The 14568-nt window shown below is 33.4% G+C and overlaps 1 protein-coding gene across 4 annotated transcripts in view; it reads right to left on the bottom strand.

The window, feature by feature from the left end:
- The window catches only part of TRPC1 (transient receptor potential cation channel subfamily C member 1), a 71306-nt gene that overhangs the window by 38260 nt on the left and 18478 nt on the right, over window positions 1-14568 (bottom strand). For all 4 annotated transcript variants that reach the window (XM_087870257.1, XM_087870258.1, XM_087870259.1 and 1 more), the window contains 2 exons: window positions 11664-11866; window positions 573-704 (listed from right to left, as the gene is read on the bottom strand). In XM_087870257.1, the coding sequence (XP_087726383.1) occupies window positions 573-704; window positions 11664-11866 (335 nt within the window). The remainder of the gene's footprint in view (window positions 1-572; window positions 705-11663; window positions 11867-14568) is intronic.

Genomic DNA, 14568 nt, shown 5'->3' with positions numbered 1-14568 from the left:
TCTTCATTTCAGAAGAAAACTCAGAATGGGATTCATCCCTCTTAATCAGTAGTATTTTATTTTTATGTCTACATGTTATGTGTCTCCTAATAGAAAATCTCACCAAACAGTGAAAAGGGACTATGTCTGTGTATGTGGAATGTCCCTGACACACAGCAAGCATTCTATTTGCTTCTGAAAGTTATGAAGGATCAGGCTCTAAGAATGATTATAGAATCTGGGAATGTGGGGAGATAGAATAGAGAGCAGTTACAAATTTGCTCTTGCTTAAGGCTGTCACCCCCACTACTCTTCACTGTCTTAGAACTCCTTTGGCAACATTAAACAAAGGGGGGATTTAAGGACGGTGCAAGAATGGCAAAGGGCGGGTGGGGAAAGAGGGACCTTTAAGAAACATCAAGGTCTATTCCATTGAGCCTGAAGGAAAATCCCAAGTAGGTGGCAGCAAGGTCTGGTCATCTTGGATCAAAAGTAAATAAATATAAACATTAATTTGGTTTATGAAAAAAAACTCAGGCTGAAGGGATTCTGAAAAAAAAAGGATATAATTTACAATTTTCATTCATTCCCACCTGAATTCCACCTCCACAAGGCTTAATTCTTTTAAATCAGCACTAAGTTCAAATGCTCTCAGAATTGGATCCTCCTCTGTTAACATTATTAGAGCTGGACTGGCCAAACAGCGATATATATCAAGACGAAACCTGTGATAAAATGTGATTCCATAATGTAAAATAAATATATTATACACATATAATTAGTATTTTCAACCTACAATTTTCATAAATTTAAAATTAAAGTACTATAAAATTAAAAGCAAATAAAACAATTATACTTATTACAGGATAACTACATAAAAATACTTAAAGTCTTTGTATTCTTCAATCCAATTTAATTAAAAAATTTCTATTCCTGAATCCAGTATTATTTTAAATAAAATAGGCTAATAACTAATACATTTTGAATATGCTAGTGAATGGTTATTAAATTTTTCCTTCCTCAGTGATAAGACTACATTAATACACTAGATATATATAACACATGACTCATTCAACCAGGTTACTCTTTTTTTCAACCAGGTTTTTTTTCTTAAAGATGTTTCAAATCTTAAGAATGAAATCATTCATTTATGTATAATCTGTAGCTAACAGAAAAGCACACCCCTTCACTTTCTGTAAACTAGTTAAGGTTCATATTCAATACCTAAATAGGAAGCAACCAGAAAATTTTTGTTATAATTCTTTCATTTATAAACATATAATTCTTAATTTATAAATTGGTAGATATTATGTCTATTTTCTTCCAAACATAAATTTAATACATGCTTGTTATTAAAAAAAGCAAGCAGTTTAGGAGTGCCTGGGTGGCTCAGTTGGTTAAGCATCTGCCTTCGGCTCAGGTCATGATCTCAGAGTCCTGGGATTGAGCCCCACGTCAGGGTCCCTGCTTCTCCCTCTCCCTCGCCCTCTGCCTGTGGTGTTCCCCCTGCTTGTGCTCTCTCTGATAAATAAATAAATAAATAAATAAATAAATAAATAAATAAATAAATAAAAAAAGGCAATCAGTTTAGAAACATGATGGTCCCCAGTTCTCCTCCTTCCACCACCTCTACTCCTCAAAGAATGGTCACATTACAGAGAATTGTGAATATCCTTGATATTTTCGATTAACACACAAACATAATCAGACATACTATGTAAAAGAACAACTCTTTCTATGTCATTACATATAGAGTCATGTCATTTTTTTCCCCCAAAACTGGATGGTTTCCCATTTGATGGCAGATCATCAGATCTCCATTAATGGAAACTTCAGTTGCTTCTAATTTTTTACTTCTATAAATAAGGCAGCAATGAATGTTCTTTAGTTCATATATTCTTTGCACACTGAGAATTGCTGGATAAAATGGCATGTGTATTTTAAATTCTAATAGATGTTTCCAAAGCACTAACAATAAGGAGAGCTCATTTTCCACTACATCATCATTAATATTTTGCCACTCTAATAGATGAAAAATGGAATTTTATCTGAATTTCTTTAGAAGTTTAAGCATCCTTTCCTGTTTACTATCCATTTATACTACTTCTGTAAACTCCTATTCATTTTCATTAGCCTATTTTTTCATAATCGTTTATATTTTTTTAAATCAATTTGTAAGATCTATATGTCAAAGAAATTACCCTTCTGTCTAGTCAAAGTATTTTAAATACTTTTTTCCCCAGTTTATTGTTTGTCTTTTTACTTTGTTTGCAATAGAATTTTCCTATATGGAAATTTAAACTTTTTATTTAAACTAACTTATTGAAATATTCTTTATTTACCTTATGGGTTTCAGGTCTTAAGATATAAAAGTAAATCCTGTATAATGTACTTTTAACAAAACAGTATTTATGAAATCCAATTATAACTTAGCTATTCAATAAAACAAGTATAGTTATCTATATCTTAAGTAAGGATTCCTGAAGAGATATTTGCCTACACCAAAACTGTCCAAAAACTTGAGAGAAATATATGTAACTAAGCAACTTATCTTTCTCTTTCCATCAATATGTCTATATTAATTTCATCAGATTATTTCTAAAAATGACTTTTGTATTAATCAACATTATCATGTCTCAAAATATATTAAGGATTAATGACAAAATGAACAGCAAGAGTGGACTGCTAGTAATGGTGGCAACCAATTGTGCTAGAGTAATAATGAAGTGCTATTACATGGAAAGTACTTAGATGTTACCTAACAAATGACAAGGCTGCCTCACTTTATAAAACCTATCATTTTTGGTATTCAAAACACTATCAAAGTAATGATGGGGGTGCCTGGGTGGCACAGCGGTTGGGCGTCTGCCTTTGGCTCAGGGCGTGATCCCGGCGTTATGGGATCGAGCCCCACATCAGGCTCCTCTGCTGTGAGCCTGCTTCTTCCTCTCCCACTCCCCCTGCTTGTGTTCCCTCTCTCGCTGGCTGTCTCTATCTCTGTCAAATAAATAAATAAAATCTTAAAAAAAAAAAAAAGTAATGATGGTGTGAAGAGGTCAGTAATTCCACTACACAAAAAAATATGTATACAAATGGACAAAATTACAGTTGACCCTTGAACAGCATGGGTTTGAACTGTGCAGGTGCACTTATATGTGTTTTTTTTTTTAATATAGTATAGTACTATAAATGTATTTTGTCCTCTTTATGATTTCCTTAATAACATTTTCTTTTCTCTAGCTTACTTAAGAATACAGTACATAATACATATAATATACAAAATATGTTAATCGACTGTGTTATTCGTAAGACTTCTAGTCAACAGTAGGCTAATTAGTAGTTAAGTTTCTGCAGTATCAAAAGATACATGGATTTTTTACTGCATAAGGGGTTGGTGCCCCTAGCTCCCACATTGCTCAAGGGTCCATTATATTTTAAAAAATCAACCTCTTCAGGTCACTGGAAATTATGTACTGAGATCTATTATTGAAAAACTGCTAGAGCTTCAGGCAAGAATGGTTTGAATCTGTGGTCTTCTGGCCTGAGGCTAATTCCATCACCTCTGTCCCCAGTTCAGTCATGGAGAACTGCAGTTTTCCAGCCTGAAGCTGGTAAACCTGTACTTTTGTGCTTAAGGGGGCAGATCAATTCAATGAGAGGCAAAAACGTACATTTATAAACATATTTGTGACTAACAACAGAGCACCAAAATCATGAAGAAAAAATTAACAGAAATGGAAAAATAGACAACTGAACAATAAGAATCAGAGACTTTTAATACTCCACTTTCAATAATGGATAGAACAATTAGACAAAAGATCAACAAGGAAAGAAAAGAATTAAGCAACACCATTAACCAACTAGACATTGATTGAACACTCCATCTGACAAGAATAAATTATATATTCTGATACATTTTGAGATTTAATATTCCTCTCCCAGAAATTGATAGAATAAATGGATAAAAAACCAGGAGGGACAAGGAAGACTCAAATACTATGAAAGAATATATGATCAAACTGAAGTTTATTGAATGCTCACCCCAAGAGTACATAGAATATTCAAGAGTATTATTTCAGGAGTACATAGAATATTCTCCATGTCAAACTACATGGTAGGCCATAGAACTAGTCTATTTTTTTTAAAGAATGAAATCATAAAAAGTACTTTCTCCAAATTAAGCAATTAGCTATAATACCAAAAAGAGGTTAACTGGACTCCACCAAAATTTAAAACTTCTGTGCTCTGAAGTACACCATTGAAAAAGTGAAAAGATAACTGATGGAATGTGAAAAAAGATTTGCAAATCATGTATCTGATGAGGGTCTTGTATCCAGAACATAAACACACACACACACACACACACACACACACACACACACCCCTCTTAAAATTCAGCAATAAAAAGGCAGATAACCAATTAAAAAACCAGGAAACGGATCTGAATAGACATCTCCAAAAAAGATAAGCAAATGACTGATAAGAATTTAAAAGATGTAATTTATATGAAATATCCAGAATAGGAAATACCCGTAAGAACAGAAAGTAAATTTAGTTGTTTCCAGTGGCTGGGAGAGTGACTGCTAATGAGTATAGTGTTTCTTCTTGATGTGATGAGGTGTTCTGGAATTAAATAATGGCAGTCAATGTATAACTCCAAATATAAAGGGGTGAATTTTAAAATATATGAATTATATCCCAATAAATTATATCTCAATAAAGTTATTTTTTAGAGATTTTATTTATTTATTTGGGAGGGACAGAGAGAGAGCAAGCATGCAAGAGCAGGGATAGGGAGAAGCAGACTCCCCACTGAGCAGGGAACCTGATGCAGGGCTCCATCCCAGGACAGTGGGATCATGACCAGAACCAAAGGCAGACGCTTAACTGACTTAGCCACCAAGGTGCTCCTCAGTAAAGTTATTTTAAAAATACAGTATATTCTCCAATCAATTAATTAAGTTAGAAATTAAATTAGAAATCACCAGTAGAAAGAAATCTGGGAAATTCCAAAATATGTGAAGTACAACAGCATACTTTAAAATAACCCATGAATCAAGAGAATGAAAAGACAAGCCACAGGCTGGGAGAAAATATTTACAAAAAACATATCTGATAAAGGACCCTGTATATAAAGTATACAAAGAACTCTTAAAACTCAACAATAAGAAAACAAACAATCCCATTAAAAAATAGGCAAGAGATCTGAACAGACATCTCACAAATGATGACAGACAGATGGGAAATAAGCATATAGAGATGCACAACATCATACATCACTAGATCACAAGGGAATGGCAATTAAAGCAACAATGAGATACCATACCATTACATACCCATTAGAAAGGCTAAATCCAAACCGTGACAATAATCAAATGCTGGTGAGGATGTGGAGCAACATGAAATTCATTCATTGTTGGTAGGAATGCTGAATGGTGCAGGCACTTTGCAAGACAGTTTGGCAGTTTCTTATAAAAGTAAAGATATTCTTACCATATGATCCAGCAATCACACTTCTTCATATTTATCTAATAAGCTGAAAACTTATGTCCACACAAAAACCTGTATGTGAATGTTTATAACAGCTTTATTCATAACTTCCAAAACTTGGAAGCAATCAAGATGTCTTTCAGTAGGTGTATGGATAAACTGTAGTACCTGCATACAATGTAATATTATTCAGTGCTAAAAAGAAACGTACTGTCAAGCCATGAAAACACACGAATGAAACTTAAATGCATATTACTAAGTGAAAGAAGACAATATGAAAAGGCTACATACTATATGATTCCAATTATATGACATTACAGAGAAAAGTTAAAACCATGGACACAGTAAAAAAATAAATAAATAAAAATCAGTGATTGCCAGGGGTTTGGGGTGAGGGAGGGATAAATAAGTGTAATGTAGGGGATCTTTAGGGCAGTAAAACTATTTTCTATGATACTATAAATAGAAAATCCCAAGTAGAAAATCCAGAACCAAGAATCCAAGGCAAGGATATGTACTCTTACTAACTTATATTCAACATCACACTGGAGGTTCTAGCCAGTGCAATAAGGCAAGAAAAATGAAGGCCTAAAGATTGGAAAAGAAGTAAACCTGTCTCTACTTACAGATGATATAATCTTATATATAAAAATCTTTAGGAATCTAAAAAGCAAACAAATAAAAACTCCTATTAGAATAAATGAGTTTAGCAAGATCACAAGATACAAAACCAGTATACAAAAAAATCTGTTTTATTTCTATAGACTAGCAATGAACCATCTGCAAATGAAATTAAGAAAGCAATTCATGTACAATATTCTCAAAACAAATAAAATACTTAGGAATAAATTATAAAAAAGAAGCACAAGACCTATACACTGAAGACTAGAAAACATTGCTGAAAGTAATTAGGAAGACTTAATAAAATGGAAAGATATACATGTTCATAGGTTGAAAGATTTAATACTATTAATACTATTAAAATTTAATACTATTAAAACCATACATAATGCAACCCCTCTTAAAAATCCAAGCAGGTATTTTCATAAAAAATGATAACTCATTCTAAACAAATTCTTTGCAAATGCAAAGAACACAGCATAGCCGAAAATTAAAAACAAACAAACAAAAAACGATGAACGATGAAAGACATACATTGCCTAATTTTATTTTGTTTCAAGTTTTTACTTAAATTCCAGTTATTTAACATATAGTGTAATATTAGTTTCAGAAGTAGAATTTAGTGATTTATTGCTTACATATAACACCCAGTGCTCTGGGCACCTGGGTGGCTCAGTCGGTTGGGTGTCTGCCTTTGGCTTGGGTCATGATTCCAGGGTCTGGGATCAAGTCCCCCATTGGGCTCCCTGCTCAGTAGGGAGTCTGCTTCTCCCTCTGCCCTTCCCCCCACTCATGCTCAATCTCTCTCCTTCTCTCTCTCGCAAAAATAAATAAAATCTTTTAAAAAATAACACCCAGTGCTCATCACAAGTGCCCTCCTTAATACATCACCCATTTAACTCATACCCCCCCACCACCCACCTCCTCTTCAGTAAGCCTTAGTTTGTTTTCTATAGTTAAGAGTCTGTTTTATGGTTTGCCTCTCTCTTTTTTTCTCCATATGATCATCTGCTTCTGAAATTCCACATATGAGTGAAATCATATATTTGTGTAAGAATAGACTTATAGATTAATGGAACAAATTACAGTCTAGAAATCAAACCATACATATATGCTCAAGTGACTTCTAAGGTGTAAAGATAATTTACTGGGGGAAACAATACTCTTCAACAAATGATACTAGAACACATGTTTGGATATTGCAAAGCATTAAAAAAGAACTTAGATCTTTATCTCACATACATACAAAAGTTTACTCAAAATAGATTATAAATTTAAATGTAAATCATACAACTATAAAACTTCTAGAAGAAAACAGGAGAAAATGTTTGTGACCTTGGGTTAGGCAAATATTTCATACATATGACACAAGAAATAATCTACAAAAGATAAAAGTGAAAAAATGGGTCTCATCAAAATTACAAGTTTTGCTCTTCAAAATACACCAAGAAGAAAATGAAAAGACAAGTCACAGACTGGGAGAATTCATTTGCAAAACATATATGTCATAAAGGACTTGTGTCCAGGATATACAAAGAACTTTTACAACTTAATAAGACAAACAACCCAATTTTTAAAAATGGGCAAAAGATCTGAATAGATACTTCATCAAAGAAGATATATTAATGGCATATAAACAAATGATAAGATGCTTGATAGTATAAGGCATAAGGGAAATGCAAATTAAAACCACAATGAGATAGTACTACACTTCTGCTAAAATGGCTAAGATCAAAAAAACTAACAATATAAAGTGTTGGTGACCATGTGGAGGAATTGAAACCATCATACATCACTGGTGAGAATGTAAAATGATGTAATCACTTTGGAAAAGAGTTTGGCAGTTATTTACCAAAAAAACCAGCAATTCCACTCCTAGGTATCTACCCAACAGAAATAAAAAAAAAATATGTCCACATAAAGACTTATATGTGAATGTTCCCTGCCAAAAACTAAAAACAACTCAAATGTCCATCAACTATTGAGTGTATAAACAAAAGATTCATCCTTACAATGATATACTACTCGACAATGAAAAGGAATAAACTACTGATATACGCAATATGAATGAACCTCAAAATATTATGTTAAGTGAAAGAAGCTAGAGACATAAGTCAATATATTATATGATTCTATTTATATGAAATTTCTAGAAAACAAAAAACTATAGGTTAGAGATAGAAAAAAGATCTGTGGTTGCTTGGAGCTAGGAATGGGAGCAGGGATTGACTATAAATATAAATGGGCATGACAGAACTTTTTCCAGTGATGGAAATGATATAATATTGGATTCTGGTGATAGTATACACCTGTATACATTTATTGCACCTGTATACATTTATTGCAAATCATCAATCTCCATATTAAAAAAAAAACTTTTTCAGGGTGCCTGGGTGGCTCAGTCAGTTAAGCAGCCAACTCTGGTTTTTGGCTCAGGTCATCATGCCAGGTCACCATATCATGTTGGGCTCCACGATCAGTGGGGAGTCTGCTTGAAGATTCTCTCTTCCTCTCTCTCCGCCTCTCCACACCCCCCTAAGCCCACTTGTGTGCACATGCTCTTTCTCTAAAATAAATAAATAAATATTTTTTTTTTTTTTTAAACAACTTTTTTGAGGCCTGTAGAGTTATGTGATTATATTCTACATAACTTTCTGGGGTTTTGGTTTCATCCATACCAAGAAGAATATGGGAATATGCAATTCTACATTGTTCAAAATACTTTTAAGACAGTAATTTCATATGGTTCAACCTAAATATTTGGACAACCATAAAAACTGGAGTAGATGAGGCAAGATTAATACCAGATAAGCAAAATTAATGAAATAGGAGAGGAAATTTGAACGGAATCTGTATAGACAGAAATCGGGAGAGGGAATTTCTAACTTCAACATGTAACTGATGGCCATTGATGGAGACTAGTTTCCAACATAACACCACAGTTAAGAGTCACATTTCTAACCAATTAGAATTCTAGTCATTAAGGAGCAGATATAGAACCTCAAACTGATCATATTGGTTAGCTCCAGAGACAGGAGAAGAATTGAGATTGGTCAAAGAACTTTTGCTCAAAATTAAAGTTAGAATTTTTACAGGGATTTGAGGATTTATTCACATATTACTTGTGTAGTTAAAATAAATAGCTTTCAAACTAATATTACTAGAACCTCTAAATTCCCTGATTTTCTCAATGCCAAATCCTCTTCTAAGCCAAGTTATACAAATTCAATTGCTTTCAAAGGTGAAGTGAGTAATAATATGAGTAGAGTTGAATATACTTTGGGCTTACAGGCATTCAAACTCAGAACTATAAAAATCACTGTGCAGTTTAAACAAAGCACTTCTCAACTTTTTAAAAACTTCGTCTTCCTTTGATAGATAATAAAGATTTCAAATCTTCCTTTAAAGTTATTTGAAATTTCACAACACATCAAATAATTGAGACTAAAACCAAATCACAGCAATTATATTACTGAAAATGTTTTTCTAAACTATAATGGTCCAATACCCTTCCCTACCCCATTTAAAATTATTGCCCCTAAGTGGTGCCTCGGTGGCTCAGTCAGTTAAAAGTCTGCCTTTGGCTCAGGTCATGATACCAGGGTCCTGGGATCAAGCCCCAAGTTGGGTTCCCTGCTCAGCGGGGAGTTGGCTTCTCCCACTTCCTCTGCCTCCCCACCCCCTGCTCATGCTCTCTCTCAAATTAATAAAATCTTTAAAAATAAATAAATAAAAAACAATAATAATAAAATAAAATTATTGCCCCTAGACCTTATCATCACCTGGAACTTCAGCATCTCTAAAATTTAAAAACCAATAACTGTATAAATACAGATTGCCTCACTTCCCTGTTGCCAGTATATTCGCTCTTCAACTTCACCAAAACCTTTACCGGTATCTCTTTTTCTCATTTTGTTAGCTTCTTTTTCTTCAGCAAGTCTACTTAGCAATTCCTAAAAATGACTTGTAGTCAGGGCATTTTGACATTCACTGTAACTGTTTTCCCAAATATCAACAACAAACTCTCTCAAACTTTTCTGTAAATACACCATACCATTTGGAGTTCCCTAAATAAACCACAATCACATACTGTACTTTCTGCATAAAACAACCTTTTAAGTTTTTTTAAAAGTTTATTTATTTATTTATTTATTTATTTATTTATTTATTTATTTATTTAATTTATTTGAGGGGGGTGAAGTACAGGGGGGGAGAGAGAGAATTTCAAGGGACTCCCCACTGAACACAGAGCTAACAAGGGGCTGGATCTCATGACCCTGACATCATGACCTGAGCCGAAATCAAGAGTCAGAGGCTTAACCAACTGAGCCACCCAGGGGCCCCTCTTTTTATTTTTATTCATACCAAAGGCCAAACTCAAGCCACAGCTCCTCTAAAAGCTTTCAAAACAAAGCTTTTCCCCCACCTGAAACCAAGCCAGGCTTAGTGTTCTCTCCAGCCCCGATTCCTGCAACCTCAGCTGCTTCAACTACACACATATTTAATAAGCATACAATTTGAAAATATTTATATTTAATATTAATAAAGGATTTTAAAACTAGAAGAAGCCTTAAAGATCATTTTTGCTTGTCATTTTACAGACTAGTCATTTTTAAACTAAAAAGTAAAATGATATAGCCATAGCTATCAACCAGATCTTATTAAAAAAAAAAAAAAGGTCTCGCTGTAATTCAACTTGAAAATAGAAAAACTTTCCAGCTCAATCTCTGCAAATAAACATTAAATTGATTCCTAGGAGACTTTCTCAATTTATGGATCTGTGATTATCTGTCAATCCACCAAAGACCTGTCCTTAAGGTAAGGAAAGAGTGAGGGTGAATAGCTTGCAGCTTTAAAGCTAATTTCACATACCATAAAAACAGTTTATCAACGGGCTGCTTAGGACTTCCAGACAACATTTCCCATAGTAAATGTTATACGTGATATAATTTCAACTATATATTTGATTGCTACACAGATAATATATATATAAAGGTTTATGCTGAAAATTAGATTCTCAAGTTTAGCCCAGAACCTTATACAACATGCCCATGTGTGTGCTCTTGCTCAGCCTGTCCAAGGTGGGATACTTTCTTGTTCATTTTCTCCTCAGTTGTTCTTAATATTTTGACTGGGGAAAAAGACTTAAATATTGTGTGGAAGGGGAAGTAAGAGGCATAACAAGTTATATATTTAGTCAGACAGAAAACACTTTTTATTTCCTTATAAATAAGATAAGAAGGGGTATCTCCACTCCTTCCACTACTTGGAAATTCTCTTAGATTAATAGACTCTGCTCTTAAAAGTAAATAGTGTCTTCAAGCCCCACCAGCAGAAGTGTGAGGTAAACCTTATTCATAATTTGAAGGCTTTTCCTAATTATGCATCATTTAGTAAACATTTCTAAAAAATGTAAAACTCATATTAAGCAAAGGAACTAGAAGTTTAGCTTTCATAAGCCATTCCAATCCCATATTTCTTAAAAGCTGCATAGAAAGAAAAACAACAAAAATTTCACTGACATATACCTTACTATATCGCACACCTATTTATTAAAACCTTAACTTTCTAACCTGGAATGTCGGAGGCTGTCCTTTTTGTTTTTTGCAGAACACAATGTGCACTCACAGCCAACAGCATGGGGCTTGGGTAGAGATACATCCTGTTTTAACAGCATTGTAAGAATTTCATAGTTGTTACGATGAGCAGCTAAAATGACAGGCGCAACGTCCATAGTTGTTGAATACTCAGGATTCTGAATTCGCTCCATTAGTTTCTGAAAAATATTTACATAAATGTCCAAAATTATTATTTGTGACTTCAAAACAACATATTTATCTGAAAATGAAATTTAAAAAATCAGAAGGCACAAAGAACATAAGAATTATTTTTAAAAATATGATAAGCATTTTACCAGGTTCAATTTTTTTTGAAACCTGAAAACTCAATTTTAATTAATAAATGCAATATAATCATGACAGACAAAAATCTTCAATAGGACACATTCATACAACTAGAGTTCTGTTTTCCTAACAAAGAAGAAGTGAGGATACCTAGAGAAATACTTTAGGAAAAAGTGTTTAATTTTCACAAGATTATGGAAACATTCATGACAAGGATAAAGAACAAGAATCTTAGAAAAAGAATATAAAGGAAAAAACAGAAATGTTAAAAATAGGCAAAGTATAAATGCATGAGAAAAACTTAAAAATTCCACCTTTACAGCAAACCTTGCTACATTAATAGCAATGAAGCTGCCTAGAAGGGGTAAGTAAATAGGAAGCACTCTTCATTTTGTGTAATTCTCTACATATTCCCAATCATTACCTATACTATTTCCTGCTACTAATGCACAAAAACACTAACATCATAACTACTATTATTGAGTCCTGGGACTGTTAGGCACTTTATATTTATCATCTCATTTAATCCCCACAATAGCCTGCAAAATTGAGCATAATCCCCATGAAGAAACTGAGGCTCAGAGAAGTTAATGTGCCCAAACTACACAACAGAGTGGCAAAATGCAGATCAGAACTCAGGTCTGTATTATACCAGAGCCTGAGCTGCTTTCCCTACATGGGCTCATGGGCCTGGTGATGGCATGACATGAGGAAAGAAACATTAGTAAATAAAAAATCAGGGTTAAATAGAAAGGTTGATTATTGTATGACTATTGCATAGTCTTCCCAATGCGCTCACTTTTTCACACAGGTTTTCCTGAGAGCTGTTTGATTTCATTGCATAAGCTTATCAAGTTCACAGAGGTTTTTTTGTAATTTTTATTAACATTATAAAAGTAGTACACACATATTATAAAACATTGAAAAATATAGAAAAGCCGAAATAAAAAAATTTCCATATTCCTACTATGCAAAATAAATTTTACAGCATCTCCTTCTAGTCCTTTTTCTATTATACCTCCTTTTAAGGACATCTTTGGCATAAGTGATTTGGGATCAATGATTAAAAACAATGGTCTTTAATATTCTGAAATTCAAAGACCCTTCTAATAATTTCATAAAACTATAGCCCAGAATTTCTGGGAAATAAAATTCACGTATAGAATGTAGCATGTAATTTAAGAAAATTCATAGACCTATGTTCAAGATACTTTGTTTTGTTTATGTAAATAACACTACCACAAACATCTTTATGAACACAGCTTTTTTGAAATTTAGGATAAACTCATAAACCACAGAACCCCTGAAGTGCAATAATAGGTCTAAAGGGGGCACCTGGGTGGCTCAGTCATTAAGCATCTGCCTTTGGCTCAAGGCATGATTCCAGCGTTCTGGAATCGAGCCCCACATCAGGCTCCTTTGCTGGAAGCCTGCTTCTTCCTCTCCCACTCCCCCTGCTTGTGTTCCCTCTCTCGCTGGCTGTCTCTCTCTCTGTCAAATAGATAAATAAAGTCTTTAAATAATAATAATAATGATAATAGGTCTAAAGGCCATGAACAGTTTTGAAGATTTGATATACACTACTAAAGTTCTTTTCAGTTTATATTACCAATAATATAGGAATGTACCCATTTCACACTCAAGGTTTACTCACTAGCACTAGGCATGGTCATTCCCAATTTATGAGTGAAAAAAACTATCATGAAATATTACTTTACCTTCCTTTGACTATTGATTAAGTTTTAATATTTTCTGACATACTTGGCTTTTTCCCCCTTCTTTTATGAATAGTTTCTTTATATACTTCTCATTTATTGGAAACTTCAAATTAATGAATTTATTTAAAAATAACAAAGAAATCTAAAAATTTAGCCCTTTCTCCCCTTATTACAGGTTATAAAGAGAAGAAAATTGTATTTAAATGATGTCCTCATTTTTCCTATAACACATACTTGGCTACATGAAAAACATTATTAGAAGATAAGATTAAAATTCATTATTTCATTGTTCATAATATAATCTACATACTATCAAAAAACCCAACTGTATTTGAAAATCAAAATTTATCAAAAAACAATTTTGATAATCTAAGAATACAGAATAAATTCACTGAAATGATTTTTAAAAAGTATATAAAAACATTAGACATTGCCTGTCAAGAAGTATTAGGGCTGTTAAAATGTGATCTTGCTGTCACTGGAAGTACTCAAACAAAGGCTGGAGCTGGATAATTCTTTTTGTCAGAGATGAAGTACAAAGTGTTCTTTCACTGAGTAGTGAAGACTGCCAGAGCCTTACAACTCAAGAGTCGACTGGTGGTGCTAATGGTGATGGAATAATGTCAGTCGGTTGCTCCAATACCTTGGCATCCTACACCCCACCCTCCCTGCCAAGAAAGTAAATGGGTAAAAAGGCTACAGGTGGAATAAGTATACCAAAATATAACAGTGCCTGCAAGACAGATGACAGAAAATTGAATAGGATTCTAGACATTTCTGATCATTTGGACAGGGGCTATATTCTTAGCCTTTTTTTCTCTGTTCCTTTTGGTTTCTTATCACCACTTAAAACTAGT

The sequence above is a fragment of the Ursus americanus genome, chromosome 20 (assembly GCF_024610735.1).
Source record: "Ursus americanus isolate L20-20 chromosome 20, mUrsAme1.1.p, whole genome shotgun sequence".
NCBI classification, from domain to species: domain Eukaryota; kingdom Metazoa; phylum Chordata; class Mammalia; order Carnivora; family Ursidae; genus Ursus; species Ursus americanus.
The sequence above is the reverse complement of the archived record's forward strand: the minus strand, read 5'-3'. Positions and strand labels throughout refer to the sequence as shown.